This window comes from Mus caroli, unplaced genomic scaffold (genome assembly GCF_978045245.1).
Source record: "Mus caroli unplaced genomic scaffold, Mus_caroli_1 scaffold_15, whole genome shotgun sequence".
In the NCBI taxonomy this organism is placed as follows: domain Eukaryota; kingdom Metazoa; phylum Chordata; class Mammalia; order Rodentia; family Muridae; genus Mus; species Mus caroli.
The window spans coordinates 83300380-83316651 of NW_028227270.1; the positions used below are offsets into that span (position 1 = coordinate 83300380).

The 16272-nt window shown below is 43.8% G+C and overlaps 1 protein-coding gene and 1 non-coding gene across 11 annotated transcripts in view; one reads left to right on the top strand and one right to left on the bottom strand.

Annotated features, from left to right (window-relative positions):
* Rreb1 (ras responsive element binding protein 1) overlaps positions 1–16272 on the bottom strand; it is a 177320-nt gene that overhangs the window by 45294 nt on the left and 115754 nt on the right. For 9 of the 10 annotated variants that reach the window (XM_029468436.2, XM_029468435.2, XM_085831171.1 and 6 more), the window contains exons 3-6: positions 14995–15100; positions 13664–13876; positions 9078–9167; positions 7807–7970 (exon numbers count right to left, since the gene is read on the bottom strand). In XM_029468436.2, the coding sequence (XP_029324296.1) occupies positions 7807–7970; positions 9078–9167; positions 13664–13834 (425 nt within the window). In that variant the 5' untranslated portion in view covers positions 13835–13876; positions 14995–15100. The other variant, XM_085831170.1, reaches the window with a different exon arrangement.
* Positions 2381–2487, top strand: LOC115029185 (U6 spliceosomal RNA). The gene has a single exon (XR_003834739.1). It is a non-coding gene; the product is annotated as a U6 spliceosomal RNA (small nuclear RNA).

A 16272-nucleotide genomic window follows, 5' to 3' on the forward strand; every position in this document is an offset into this window, starting at 1 on the left:
CCTGTGACGGCCAGGCCATGGAGCCTCCTCTAACAGAAATCCCGAACGGAAGGAAGGCTGATGAGAGGCTGCAGAAGTAGTCAGTCCACCAAATGTCACATTTATGAAAGTCTTCGAGTCTCAGACATGGCCCGTCACTGAGGTGTCAGCAAAGGAGGAAAAGGTTTAAATATGATCAAACGGGAAAGTTTTATATACAACCTAGTGCTATCTGTTGAAAGTTTCATAATATAATTAGGGAGAAATTGATGACTTAAAGACATTCTTCTATGGTGAACACATTCATAAATGTCATTGTCCAGGGAAAGCAACAGGCCACAGAGTCACATGGACTCTCAATAGGACACAAAGCATATTAAGGGGGGGAAGCAAGGATTAGAATGCACAAATATTTTTGGTTTTTTTTTCTCCCCTGGTTAGAAGTTTCAGTCTTTAAGAAAGCCCTCTAAACTGTACCAGAGGTGTGTTTACTTGAATATAAAATATTAGATATGCTGATGAAACTTAATACTATCACCATAAAACTACCACTCACCAAATACTCAACACATTTTATATATGTGTTGTGTGTGTGTGTATATATATATATACACACACACATATAATATATACATACATATACACACACGCACACACACACACATGTGTGTGTGATGGTATGTATTTACATATATTCAGTGCTGCTAATATTGTTGTGTATACATAATTAAAACCCCACAGGAACTCCTTGATAACCTCAGTAAAGCACTACATGTAAATTTACAGAATATTCAGGTATGTACTCTTTTTGTCTGTTTTATGTTGAGACAGGGTCCCACTCCTTAGCCTAGGCTGATGCGCACGCATCTCTGAGATCCTCTGATTTAGCCTCCGCTGCTGGGCTTAGGAGGTGCACACCACGTGCCCAACTATTGATGTACCCTCTTCTACGTGGAATTAAAGGTATTAAGGTGTCCAGTTCCCTGAAGCAATTCCCTTTTAACTGATCTTGTTTCCTCAAAATAGGTTCCTTCACTGTAAATGACTTTTAAAATGTTTTTTCTTCTTGTTTAGAACTATGTCAAGGTCAAGGTCAGGTGTCTTACTTACTTCTAGCTACTTGGGAGGGAAAGGTGGAGGGATAACTAAGAGCCTAGATATTTGGGGCCGGCCTGGGTGGCCATGAAAAACCATATCTCAAACAAACAAGAACAGGCAGGGGATGTTTCTAGGGAAACAAGACTTTACAATCTGTTCTTGGTGGAATGGCCCACAGGTTTTTGTCCTGGACCTAATCTCTTGCCTGGCACCTTCCTTCCCGCAGAGGAACATGGTGGCAGAGTGAACAGGTAATTTGGAGACGGGACTGGCTGAACCTTTGCATGGTTTCCTCCACACTTGAGAGCAGCAAGTATCAGGATTCGTTACAGGATGTCCTAAGAAATAGATATGACTATGGGAGAATTTCATGGGGCTCTTCCTCTTGGTGGGGATGGAGAGTGAAGAAGTGGTTGTCCTCTGTAGACAGTGGCTCACCTCTGCTCCTTTTCTGGATTAGTGCTGACCCCTGTTCCAGATAGCCATCGGCAGGCTCCGCTCAAGCATAGGAGAGAAGCATGCTGAATCCAGAGCTCCTGTGCTCACACTTCTGTGGAGCTCAGATTTTCTTTAAGTATAACGGGGACACATAAGGCTCTGTTCCTATCCATCAGCATCTTTGGGGTCAATGGTAAAAAAACCATGCACATCTCATCAGTTCATGGCAAGTAGGCGATGGCTCTAGGATTTCCCCTTTCCCCGTTCTATGACCTGTGTTTCAGAGTAAATAGGAAGGCTGCCTCGAGAGCACCCATCAGTCTTCAGCATCTCGTTAAGCCTAATAAACATCTGCAATGCTTTATAGCTTAAAGTGTGGGACACGAGGAGCAAAATGGGATTGGGTTTCCCTCTCTGCAAAGGCAATTATGGTCTGCAGGGTTTTACTTTTACAATCTTTTAAAAAGAGGAGTCATTTTATAGACATTTCATACAAGGTCTGCCCCCATCCCCTCTTTCAAGAGACTACCCCATAAGAGTTTAGTATGCTAGCTCACTGTGTTTATTTCACTATCAATCATACAGAGAAGGGACTGAGTGAACAGCCTTTGAAACTGGGATAACCAACACCTTCAGAAAACAGCTCGTGGCCAAAGAAGAGAGAAATACTCCACTAAAAAGTCACCTCATTCCTTCACGGCTCTGCCACTGAAGGCTTCTGGAACAACTTTTGCAAGTGCCAGAGCTTGGTGCCCTTTCCCCTACATTGGCCTCACCTGGAGGGTGTGTTCTGGCTTGGTTTCCCAAGTTTGATTTGGAAGGCATGCACTGTTTAATCCAAATTTTCAACATGAGAGCATCTGATGTGCTCGCTTCGGCAGCACATATACTAAAATTGGAACGATACAGAGAAGATTAGCATGGCCCCTGCGCAAGGATGACACGCATCTGATAAAGCATTTGGGAAAGTCAGAAGCTGGAGCCATAGTGAGGGTTCTGTAAATTATTTTCCGTATTTGACAGGAGACTCTTATTCTCCTCACAAACCAAGCTATAGGTTTGGAATAGGGTAGTTCTAGGGACCTGGGGAGAAGATCTAGCTGATAACTGCTTGCTGGACAAGAGCAGGACCTGAGCTTGGATCCCCAGCATCCACAGACAGAGCCGAGTCTGGCAGGGCACACTGGCAGGTCCAGTACTGAGGAGGAAGAGAGAGGCAGGTCCCTGAAGCTCACTGGCTGGGCCAGATAGCCTAGTTGGATCGGTGAGCTCCAGGTTCATGGAGACCTGTGCCAAAAAGTAAGGTAAAGAGCAAGTCAGGGCCTGAAGAAGGTACCTGACAATCTCGGGCCTCCACCAGCTTATGTAAAAATCCGTAAGAATATAGCACTACACACACACATTCTCCAACTTCAACAGCATGAGCACTTATAGGATAGGATAGGAACAACATATGATAATACTTTATTCAAAAACTCTTTTCCCGCCGGCGTGGTGGTACACGCCTTTAATCCCAGCACTCGGGAGGCAGAGGCAGGTGGATTTCTGAGTTGGAGGCCAGCCTGGTCTACAGAGTGAGTTCCGGGACAGCCAGGGCTATACACAGAAACCCTGTCTCAAAAAAACCAACCAACCAAACAAACAAAAAAAAAACAAAACAAAAACCCTCTTTTCCCTAAGCTTTCTCATAATTTCTTTACTCTATCTACTTTTAGTTTTAAGATAGCATACTATGTTGGGCGTCCTGTTATGCATACGTAATATTAGTACCTGGGAGGTGCCAGGAAGATGGCATGAGCCCTAGAGTCCTGGACAGCATACTGGATAGTCAATGAGTAACTGACCCACACACATCCATACACAAAACAAACCATGTCAATTTACTCAGTGTAATCAAAGTCTAAGAAATACAGGCTCTATGGTTGCTGCGAAGCAACTGTCAATGTGACTACCCATAACAGTTTAGTATTTAGTATGCTAGCTCACTGTGTTTATTTTACTAATGTAACAATCATACAGATAAGGGACTGAGCAGCCTTAAAAACAAGGTTAACCAACACATTCCAAAATAGCTAGTGACCAAAGAAAAGAGAGGAGTATTCCATTAAAGGCACCTCAATATCTGCTAAGAATACCCTGAACTCTTGATCCTTAGAGTTTGTGTTGAGATCTGTCAACCCCATACCCCCACCCCAGGTGCAAAAAAAAAAAATAAAAAAATCCTGGAATGGAGCCTAGACTCCTCTCACAGGCAACCGCCGGGAGGTCAGAGTTCACCTGCAAGGCCAATGTATTCATGGAGGCACATCACACACACAGCCTTCAGAGCAGGAGGGGAAGGCAGTGTTCTCAGTGACACTGTATCCTTCCCTCTCTTCCTCGGAGAAACACGGAACAGCCTGCTAAGTCCATGTAATGACAACAGCAACTGAAATACAGACAATCATTCCAAGAGAAATGCAGGGCAGCACTCTGGTCTCAAATACCAGCTTCTCAGTTGACTGCTTTCCTCTAACCATGTTTATCAGAACCTCAGTATCACCCCTGTTCTAATTCCCTCACACATCCCAGGGCAGTTGTGGCTCCTGCTCAGTGTGGCTCAGATCTGTGCTTACGAGAGGTCCCAGCTCACACCAAAGTCTCAGATCCTGGAATGGATCCACCCATGCAAATACATCTAGCTCCACTCTGACACATTTTTGTGAATATTTTGACATTTTTTCCCAAAAATACAGCTCTGCCAACAAATGAAGGTAGTAATGACTTTGTGATTGATTAGCAAAAGTCAAATATTCTTTTAACCCAGCATTTACAAGTTTTGGCAGAAAAGACAAAATAAATGTAGCATTATGACCTTAAATCAGTAATTGGGAGAAATCTGGGAAGACATATTTGTAGGCTAGAACAGCATATTCCTAAATAACCAATACATTAAAGAAGAAATCATGAGATAAATTAGAAAATACATGGAGGTAAATGGCAAAAAAATATAGTATACAAAACTTATGTATCCACCTGACATGGTGGCACACACCTTTAATCCTAGGCAGAGACAGTCAAAGCTCTGTGAGTTCAAGACCAGCCTGCCCTACACAGTTCTAGACAGCAAGAATCCTCTCTTCACTCCCCTAGCCCTAAAGTATGGAAATGCAGTTATTACTGCCTGTATTCAAAATATCTTCAGGTCCACAATCTAATCGTATACTTGACAACACCTGAAAAAGGAAGAAGAGAGCCTAGAGCGAGAGGAAGGGTGAAATGATGCTTAGGCCAAAACTGTGGAAATAGAAAAAAAAATAAAGAGGAAAACGTCAGTAGAACTAGAGCAAAGCCATCTCTACAGTAAATCCCATAATTAGGGCTAGAGAGATGGCTCTGGGTTCAGAGCGCTTGCTGCCCTTGCAGGACTCCAGGTCCAGTTCTCAGCATCTATACACTGGCTCACGGGGGCCTGTGACTACAATGACACGGGGATCCAAACTCCTTCTGGCCTCCACAAACATGGTACACATAAAACTCATGCCGTACACACACTCACCAACACATGAAGTAACAAATAAATGCACAAACAATAACAAAAAATAAAACAGTGTAGTTATCAAAATTTTGGACCTCACAGGTTAAAATCATTAAAAGGGAAGCCTGTGTGGCAAATACTTTGACTAGTGAGATGAAATGGTCAGAATTCTTCAAGAATGTAGCCAATAGGAATCTAAGAGGTTGGCTGCTAATCTGAAGAAAACTGCAAAAAAAAAAAAAGGAAAAACTCAGGTGTGGTCACTAATGAACTTATAAAAAAAAACCCAAACCAAACCAAACCAACCAGTCAACCAAACAAAGTACCCACCACCATCAGCAGCAACAAAAATCAACTCAACTTGTCAGAGTGTTTTCCAAAAGAGAAAAGAATGTTCCATGGTTCATTTTCTGATAGTAATTCTGACATGAAAAGCACACAGCATAAGAAAACTACACACTGGCATCTATTATGATCACAGCCCTAACCATTTATCAAAATACCAGTCAACCAAGCCTGTCACCATTAGAAATCCTTCGACCTATAGCACAGGACAGGATTGAATGACAGAAAACAACGACAGAAAACAAGCACAGAGATCATTAACAAAATCTAACGTCCCTGATAAAAACCATCCAACAGATGTGGAATAGTTAGGAACTTCCTTCAGCTGGTAAATTTCATTTAAGATATCAGACCCACAACAAGCAGCAGGGGTAGGGCTTCAAGGTGAATGCTTTCTTCCTATGATCAGAAACAAGACAATAATGTCTACACACTTTACTTCCATTTAGAATTATACTCCTGGTGCACCTCAAGAGATAACCCAGGAAATTAGTGACACCTAGAATGGAAAGAAGAACGGAGCCATCTCTACAGTAAATCCCATAATCTTGGGAGCAGAACATCTTAAGGAATCTACTAAATAACTCTGAGGGTGAAGAAGGAAGCCTAGAAAGGGTGCAGGAAACAGGATCAGTTGTTAAGGTGGGAGTGACAGTGCTGGCCTGGGGCTCAGCGATGGACGGAGTCCCTAGGGTTTCATTCCTAGCTATGAAGAGAAACAACCAGAAAGTAGAAATAGACCGAAACTGACTCAGCGGAGCCCAAAAGCAGGTATATTGTACGAGTCTGAGGCAAACCTGGTTTAGAGTTCCAGACCAGCGAGGGCTACATATTGAGACCCTGTCTTAAAACAATGCAGAAAAGAATCTTTGAGTAGATGGAAAGACATCAAACACAGCGACACACGGGGCACTGTGTTTCACTGCTACACTGCTAGACACCGCCCTTCTCAAAAATAGCAACTATGTCGGATAAGATTTAATCAGAGACATGATCTCAAAATGAGAAATTTCCAAATCAGAAACAACTGGGGTCAGGATCAGTGATGTACAATGGAGAACACCAGCCATCAGAGTTGAGGCCAAAACAGCCATATGCCAATGTCAAGCTGCCTGCACAGAGCGAGTGAGAGAGCTCTACTCAGCAGGAGAAGATGAGGAAGTCATCTCAGAGTGGAGCCGGTGAACAGCAAATGAGAGCCAGACGGAGGAGGCAGGAACGGGTCGAAACAGAAGTCAGTGATGTCAACTGGCCAACGGTGGTAAACAGCAAAAAGCTACAGTGTCAAATAATGTGTTAATGTAAAATGACAATGCAAAGTGGTGTAGGTACATTAACCACATGCAAGGGTCCACTTCCTGCTTTGATACCCAATGGCAGCAGAGGTGGACGTATAGCAGGACACCTTATACTACTGAGATCTGTACTACACAAGAAAATACCTCCACACATAAAATAAAATAAATCAAATGATAATATACGGAGGCCTTTCATGAAGCATGCCTCACTTGTGGAAGCTTAGACAGAGATTCGCCAGTGGTAAATGACTGCAGCCTTACCCAGACACCCAATAACAGCAGGTACTATTTACCGAGTGCTTACCATGGGCTGGGAACTATTTGCTAAATTCATACTTTCCCATCCTCATCCTAAACCGACTAAGTGGACTGGATTCAGAAATTTACAAACACCAGAGGAGACTTGGATTCTGCTGTGTCACTGACCATGAGAATGTGACAATCTGAGTCTCTTCTCCATCCCCAAAATGTTCTTAAGACGTTTTTGTTTGAAAGAGCAAGAGAACATTTAAAAGCTGTTTCTGCTCTGACTGAAACACATGCTACCCCCATAACACATATCCCATGGCTTCTCTTCTTGGCGTAAACCTGCCTCTATTTCCTGTCTCACTCCTGAGTGCACATCATTCCTGGAAGTCACCTCCTGTCACTTATTAGATGTTCTTACACCCTGCTTTATCTTCTTTCTGAAGCTTCAGAACCAGGCCACTTAACTATCAAGGGCTCCAGAATTCCCCACTCCGCAAAGAAAAATCTGTGGCAGATCTGGTAGGCCTATGAGGACATGTTTAAACTGAAAAGCTGTATCCGTGATGCTGCCTTGTCCTAAGGGTGCTTTGTTGTAATGAGCTGCCCACCTCTACCTCTCTAACAAAGGGAAGCTCCTAGTGGCACAGGGGAAAGAAATGAGGTTGTTCCACCCAAAGAACTCCAGGGCCAAAGGTTTAGCCTAGGCAATGCCTCTGATACCCTGAGATGGTGCGAGTAAGTGAATACAATCATCTCAGATTTTTCTCTATGGGAAATAGAAAAAAACAAACAAACACCCAACAGGAACCCTCTGAGCTTTTAGGCAGGTCTACTAATGGCTCAATGGTGCAGTCAGCCGCCCAAGCAAGGAACAACGCCCACCTGTGCATGTTCCCATTGGTGGTGAAAGACTGACCACACACTGTACACTTGTAAGGCCTCTCGCCAGAGTGCACCAGCATGTGACGATCCAGGGAGCTGGCCGAGCTCAGCGACTTCCCACAGATGCTGCATGAATGGTCAGCTCCTCCAGTGTCTGTGTTGTGCTGCAGGAAGCAATCGGTACAAAGGTCACTGAGAAGATGGCATTGGAAATACAGATCTGGAGATCTGTGAGAAAAAAACAGTGAAGTCTCTCCATCTCCCAACCCCCGACCCCCACCCTCCAGGTTTCTTTTTCAGTGTCTTCGAAAGAGCCAAAGGCATTAGAAGATGGGCATATGACTTTTTTTGTTCTATTATTTTCCACTCTGATGCAAAACTCAAAACTAGCTTGCAGGTCCATGGGTTAAACTAACATATATTATGAACTCCTCTGGACAGGAGGAGTCTTAACTATACAGCCAATATGAGAAACAAATAGTGTGTTCACACACTGGGAGGCCACAGTCCCTCCTCCAGTTTGAAGACTTAAGCTGGTTGTTAGAGAACAAAAACCTGAATGAGGTAGTTCCTGCTTCTGAAAATGACAAGGAAAATCTCTATCCACATCCAAGTTTCCTCAGTGACTAGGTGTCGTTACTATTTAGCAGCTTCTTAGGACTTTAATGCATCATCATTCCCCACTGTTCTCTCTGTCACCAGCAGTCTGTCATAAACCAGCAATGCCATAAGAGGACAAGGATACATCCTATGATAAGGGAAAAACAATCCCAAGTCCAGGAGCTCCTCGGCTGCAGGAAGTACACTGGTACCATTTAAATAAAGGGCAGGAATGGACACGAGGACTTTGGGCTTCAGCCAACTGACTACATGGCAAGGCGGGAAAGTCAGGTGTGGTGGCAGATGCCTGCAATGTAGCTTCTGGGACAGAAGCTACAGACAGAACTCAGAGTCATCATGGTGTGAGATTATGTGTAAAGGTCCCCACGACTGTTCCTCTTCCTCCACACACATACATATATAGAGCCATACTATAGTCTTTCATTATGAGGTTTAGTCAATACTGTTACAAACAATAAAAAGCATTATATCAATATAAGTGATAAGTTACCTGGACATTCTGTCTTAGAAGATACAAAAATTACTTCATAATTACCCAAGATTGCTAAAACACTAAATTTTAAACATAGCTTATAATTTGCTAGACAATTCAATTTAATTAAAATAAAAGCATCCTGTTAGTGAAAAACAATACAAAAGTAGGGGCAAACCTGACGGATGTGCATGGTCAGCTGGTGCTGGGTGGTGCAAATCTTTTCACATAGGGGACAGTTGTAGGAAGACTTCTCCTCTTTCGTTTCCTAAAACAAGGATAAAACGGGATGATTTGCCCATCACACTGAACTGGTGTCTTCCACTCCTGTCATGAGCCCATGTCTTAGAGCTGGGTCTAAGCAGCTGCAGTCATGACACTGGAGCCTGCCCAGGTGTTTGTGCAGGTCACTCCCCAATCTGCCCTCAGTTTCCTTGTTTATAAGTGGGAAAATTGACACTGGCTATACTGTGCTAAGACTACATTGGTGGGTGAAGAGGAAACAGAGCCATGGTGCTCTGCACAGATGAGGCAGTAGGTGTTTATCACTTATACCCCAGCTCTATACCATTGTCTTTTGTCGTATGTGTTTGTTGCTGCCCCATGCAGCCCAGGTTGGCCTGAAACCCTTTCAGTAGCCTAGGCTTTCCTTATCTCCATTTTCTTGCCACGACCTTCCATGTGCTAAGATCACAGGTCTGAAGCACCCTCAGAAACATAAGAGAGGGAAAGAGATACAACAGGAAAGTCAATCCCACCAGTGGAAGGCTTCCTTGGTGCCCCCGCAGTAACTCTCAGGGGGACTAACAAGGCTCTGCCCATAAAGCTAGCATCTTTTTGGCAGTGCCCATAAATAAAGAACAAGAAGAGCTCTGACCTCATCAAAGCCAGTCAGCATGGCAGCCCAGACTCAAGATTCTACACGAGGTGACAAAAAACCAAAAACCAAAACAAAAACCCAGCTCACTGTTTGGTTAGGTGGCTCGCTTTATTTTTCTTCAAAACATACAGGGCGAGCTTCCTTCAAGCAATATATTCTTACCTTCCTACAAAAAGGGCAAACTTCTTTCACTGACACTTGCTAAAAGTTCCTGCTGCCAAGTAATTCATGGGAAATCACAAGGAATGTCCAATATTACCTCCTAACTCACACAAAACTCAGACACGAGTTTTGACATGAGTCTCTGTTCCTGTCTCTGTTCCTAAAATGCACTGGACTCATCCCTGGGAAGCCATCAGGAATTATGATGGCTGAATATTATGTCACCAGGCTTTCAAAAACAGCAGGATCACCCAGGAGCTCGGTACAATACCAACTTCTAGACTCTCAACATGCTAGGCCAGGACTGGGGGGAACTCTTGAGATCTGTTTGTCTTAAAATCTCCGCAGAAGACACTGATGGCTAAACCAGACGGTCGTGAGCACTTCCATGGAGCACTCATGTAGACCTGGATGCAGAGCTCACACTGTGGCAAGTCCAGTCAAGAGAAAGCATTTAGGGGAGATGTTAGTGCTAAATGAAATCAGAGGCCAGGGAGGAAGAGAGGCTGGATGCTCTAGCCAACCTCCACATCCTTTTCTGGTCCTGGGTATCTCTGAGGAGATTCTTCTCATCTGAACTCATTTGACTGTTTTTGGGTCTCCACTGCTAATACTAATTGTTGATCACATGTTGATCAGTCAATTATAGCAACATCAGGCTTGTTTTTTTTCCCCTCTGTAATCCCTAGGAGATGGCTACTTATTAGGGATCCCATTTTCTGGAAAAGGAAACTTTAGAGTGCAGAGGGACAAGGGACTTGCTCCAAACAGAGAACAATGAAGTACTGACACCAGCTTAATCCTCAGACTAGCTGTTCAAAGGCCCACACCCAAACCACGATACTGTTATAAGTCTGGCCCTGAGGCACAGAAAAGCAATACCCTTGTGACGTTCATGAGAGGTGATGAGAATAAGCTATCCGAAAGACTGTGAAAACAAATGGCACCATGAACCAGATGGATGGATGTGTGGTGAGGTCTTGTTTGAAGCTGCCTTCCCTCTCTCGAGTCTCAGTGTAAGCGCCTTTCTGGTTGTGGAAGTGGGTCAGAGAACTAGGCCAGTCAAGCATTCTGTCTTAGAGTCTAAGGAATTTGAAGATCCCAGAGACATTAAAAAAAAAAAAAAATCTGGCTTCACCCAGTTATCTTCTAGTACACTTCTAGTTCTCTCTGAGGCACAATAAGAGGATGCCTCACAGGTCAAGACTTCCAGTGAAAAGTCAAGCTCTGGGGTATTTTTATCAATTCATCAGGTTAACAATACTATGTAGATTTTTTATAATAAGGAAAAGATTCAACAGTACATTGTATTAGTGTGCATTTAAAAAAAAAACAAAAAACAAAAAACAAACAAAAAAAAAAAAAAAACCTCAGCCAGATACTGGCTTTAGTCCCTGAGAAGACTGAGGCAGGGGATTGCTTGAGCCTTCAAGGTTCATGTTAGTCTGGCAAAACTGTGAGACCTTGTCTCAAAATAACCTCTAGCTAGACATCCAAGTGGCCAGTCACTTGAGGAGACATATTTTAATAAAATCATCCTGTGGTCACCTTGAAGTAGACACCAGGCACACATTGTGTGGAGGCACACAGGGCTGACTGATATTGACTCTAGGGTTGATCATTAACCTCTGCCAAGCTTGGAGCTGGCAGTGCTGTCGTGTACGCTGCAATGTAAGTCCACAAACCATGGTGGTCTGTGGAAGCAGATTTACTAATTTCTAAAGGTGAACAGAATAGCAAAAGAGCATTGTGATGATGGAAAGGGCTTGCGCTAAAGGATTCTGAGCCCAGTTATTACAGTCACATTGGTGAGAGAAACAAACTTCCTGAGCTGAGAGATAAAATTAGCAGCTAATGTGATAACTAACCAGTCCATAATGAAACAATCTGGCACCCTTGTCAGCATCCGGCTGTGGCTAATCTCTCCTGGAATGCTATGGTCACATGGATGCAACCTTTCCCAAGGCGCCCTCCATTCTACTCTCCCTGTCCAGTTGTCAGGCAAGAAGGCCACTTCTTCACATCCTGAGCTGTCTATGCACTGTGTTTTGTTTTCTTGAATTTGGTGCTGTATTTAGCAGGCCTCCTCTGGCCTAGGTCTCCCTTCTAAACACAAAGGCACTCTATTGGATCTCTGAGGGAGGAAGGGGTAGGTAGAACGCGGCTCACTTGCTTACACTGTACACTCATTTCTTCACCCCCAGATCCAGAGGTAGAAGGAATGACCCTAAACTGTCTCCATACGGGGAAGGAACCAGAACCTGGACTTGGGGCAGCTATGCCGTGCTGTGCTATTTAAGGAAAAGTTCTTGCCCATGTTCCATTCATTCTTGGTAAAGCAGAGAAGGATGAGGAAGACAACGAATGACCTCACGTTTCATAGTTGGCAGAGTAGCTAATGGAAATAGAAGCTAGGCCTCTTGTTAAATGAGTTGATAGACAGTGAGACAGATGGAGAGATGGACAGACAGGTATATGAGAGTGGAAATAAACCTTTTCTTCCCAGGGCTAGTGTTCCTTCTGTGCTCAGGCTGAGTATTTTCTCAGGCACCCACAGGAAGAGAGGCACACGAAGGCAGGGGGGGAGAGAAAGAGAGAGAGAGTTATCAATGCTCCAAGCCTATAAAACATTCCTGAGCTCTGTCGAGGCCTCAGGCTTGAGGTGAGGAACGGAGGCATGCACACACTTACATGCTGCAGGGAACATAGAGCTGCTACTCCACCTCCTAGAGGGCACATTGAGCTAAAAACCTGAGCGTTTGCCAAAGGTCATCAAAGATGTTCTCAGAGAGAAGTCTGCATAAGAACAGCCATTAGTTCACCAAAGCCCCACTGGTTTGTCCTGTCCATGCCGGCTCCCAGATACTCTGAGAAGACCACCTTGTCTCCAAACAAGGAGTAGTGTGACTACATCATACCAACAAGAAACTGATGGGGAAGTCACTGTACACTACATGATTTCACAGATGAACTGAGAATTATGTGCCCTCTGCCCCCTTATCTATCTTGTTAAAAATGTTGCTGTCAAGACAGCAACAACTTGTCAAAAACGTGCTCCGTTTGTTCATTAACTGAAAAAGACAATGCCTTGTTCCCAGTTTAGGAGACAGGGGCTTTTCTCACAACATTCATTCCTCCCAATTTCTGTTGATGCAATTACTCTTTCCAATCTCTCCAGATCCTGTGACCACTGAAAATTCAAGAGGATTAAGCAGACTGAACTCAGGGCTTTGCACTGCTATGAACCAACCGAGCACAAGCCTTTTCCATTCGACGGATCTTAATTGGGATTCTTTGAAGCCAAAAGCCAAAATAGGAAGCTGAACCCTGAACAAACAGGAACTTATTTGAAGATTTTTTTTTCTTTATTTCCACAAGGAGTTAGCTTAGAAAGAAAACAAACAAACAAATTAATCAGCTGTGTTAAGGGCTTTCTTCTGCATCATAGCAGAGGCAGCCAAGTGCACTCTATTAAACATAAGCTTCTGCTGAAGTCAAATCACAGGCAAAGAATAAGGGTGCACTCCCTGAAAGATACCATGGCACAAAAGATCTCCTCCATGCAAAGATATAAATCATGAAAATATTCACTCCTGAAAAACGACGACAGCCTTTAGGTATACCTTTAGTTCAGGATGTGTCCAGGGTTTCCCTTTAGGCAGTGTGGGAACTTCTACTCTACATTCTCCCAAGCTGTTCCCACCAAAGCCACAGACCCTTACCTGGTTCCTTCTGCCAATCCGATTTGGTCCTGGAGGCTTCATGGGGGACTTGATGCCCTGGGGGCTCCCACCATTCTCTGTGACACTCGCTACGCTCATTACTGCTGACATCATGGTGTTGATGGAAGACAGGTCTGAGCCTTCTAAACCAATGGGCGAATTCGACGTCATCGGGACAGGGTTTTATGCTTCTAAGAAGTCTCTGCTATAGAACTGAAAAAGAGAAGTCAGTGATGTCCTTGTGAGAAAGTATAGGATTATCATAGTCATGTGGTGCTAATCATAGCTACCACGGTAAAAGAGACAGAAGTGCCCAACACCCTTGTCCTAGTTCAACCCAAACCCAGAAGAGAGCTCAAAATTATTATTATTATTATTATTAATTATTACTTCAGTTTGTTCATGGTGTTTATTGAGACAGGAGCTTGCAATGTAGCCCAGGCTGGCCACACTATGTAGCCATGAATGACCAGAACTCCCCAATCCTCCTGCTTCAGGCTCTCAAGTACTGTGATTACAGGTGTGAGCCACCACACCCAGTTCCAAAGCAGCTTAAGCTTTTTTCTACTGATGGAACGCTTTTCCGTTCCGTGCTTAGCACCAGTGCAATTCAAGCCTTCTGAAGCATCTTCCTTTCCCCTTTCTTGTTTATCCCACATGTACTGTGTGGCATGTTTTGTGTTTGCACGTTGGTGGGCCCGTGTGTGCTTATTGTGTCGTTTCCTTGATTGTTGCCTTCTTTATGCACAAGGAAGTGTCTCATACAAAACCCAGAGGAAGTGCTCACACAGAACCCAGAACTTGCTGATTTGGCTGGTCTACCTAAGTATCCTGTCCCTGCCTCCTGAGCACTGGGTTATGGGGTGGGTGGGGTGGGGTGGGGTGTGTGTGTGTGTGTGTGTGTGTGTGGTGTACCATACACACCTAGGTTTTTAATGTGGGTGTGGGGGATTCAGACTTTGATCCTCGCATTTCCATGGCAGTTTATCCAGTGTGCCATCTCCTGAGCCCAAGCTTTCCCTAATCTTTGGGAGCAGAGTTCGGAAAGGCCTGAGCCTTTCCAAGAGGAAACAGAGCTCCCGTTTGGCCAGCACCTCCCACGTACCCTGTACTTGCTTTCTTCTAATTAAATGTCCTAGACTTAAGAACTAGCTGATAGGAAACTCCAGGTTTCCTCTAACTGGATGCAGTTTGAAGAGGATGTGTGTGCTGATTCTATAGGTACCAACACTGCTGTAATTGTAACCAAATTTAAAACCAACATTAAAAAGCAGGTTTCCAAAAAAAAGTTACCTATACCTCATAAAAGAACTGTCTCCACTGCAAATTACCTCCATTTTCTGCCCCAAATGATAGTCCTTGCTCCTGCTGTCATCCACACGGAGTAGGAAATGACTCTGCTGAGCCCTTTTCTTCTCTGGATATCACTCCTTTATGCTGGAAGACAAACAGGAGACACTGCATTAGTTAATTCATCAAGGAAGGCGACTCAGTACTGTTGGTAGGGAGTGAAGGGCACATGCCTTTGACCCTCTGACCCCAGACACAGAAGTGAGAGAATCTGAGTTCAGTGCTAAGCCGGGCTATGCGTAGAAACTTGTATCTCAAAAAGGAAAAGAAACAGATTCAGTCTCTTTGCTTAGAAAGGAAACTGTGGAACCATTTATTTGCTGTAATCTCAGATCATGCTCGTGAAATACAAGGAGGACAAAGTAAGTCACCTTTTTCTTATAAAACTGTATGTGGGTTTTCAACCTATCCTCTCCTGCTGTCTCACAGACGCTCAACAGCTGAGGAATTCTTACAGTATTTTACTCTTTCTCAGCTACCATTTCACACAAATTTTCTCTTATACTGCACCCCATTTCTTCACAGATCTCCACTTGACTCACTCCATTTCTCATTTCCTAAGAGCTCAGAGTCTAACAATAAATATTAGGCCATATCTAGAAGACACTGGGTGATAGGAAACAAACAGCCAAAAGGAAATTCATAACTCAAGCCACATCAAAATTGACCTCATTCCTAAACCAAAAGATAAAATATATGGGAGCAAGGAATTTGTTCGGCACATACGGAACTTTGATCCCCAGCACCTCCCTGCAAAAGACAAAACATGCCTCATGCTGTTACGATCTGATGCGTTCCCTCGAACGCATTAATTCTCAAGCATAGGCTGATGAGTGGTCTTTGGGGGTGGGGTCTTTTAGAAGGTTAGTGAGATCCAATGAGGGGGAGCAGCAGCAGGAGGAGGAGCCAGCAGACTTAACCTGCCTCACCAAGGAAAGAAACAAAATTCAAGCCTGAATGCTGCCTATCCATGAAGTCTCCCCACTGGCCAGCAGACCATTTCAAATTAGTAAAGTGTCTGCATGTTTGGTTTCTCTCCTTTCTTTGGAAAAAACCATAAAGGCAGGAGTGCACACCCAGAAGAGAGTACACACTTACTTCTTTTTTAATAGATTGATAACAAGCATGTCATCAGTTCCTGCTGGAACCAATCAGCATGTATACATACCCATTTTATTCCTAAATGAACTGACCTCTTTTAAACGTTCTTCTCTGTATTTTTAATGTACAGAAAAGTTTAAGATGGGTGACTAGAAATG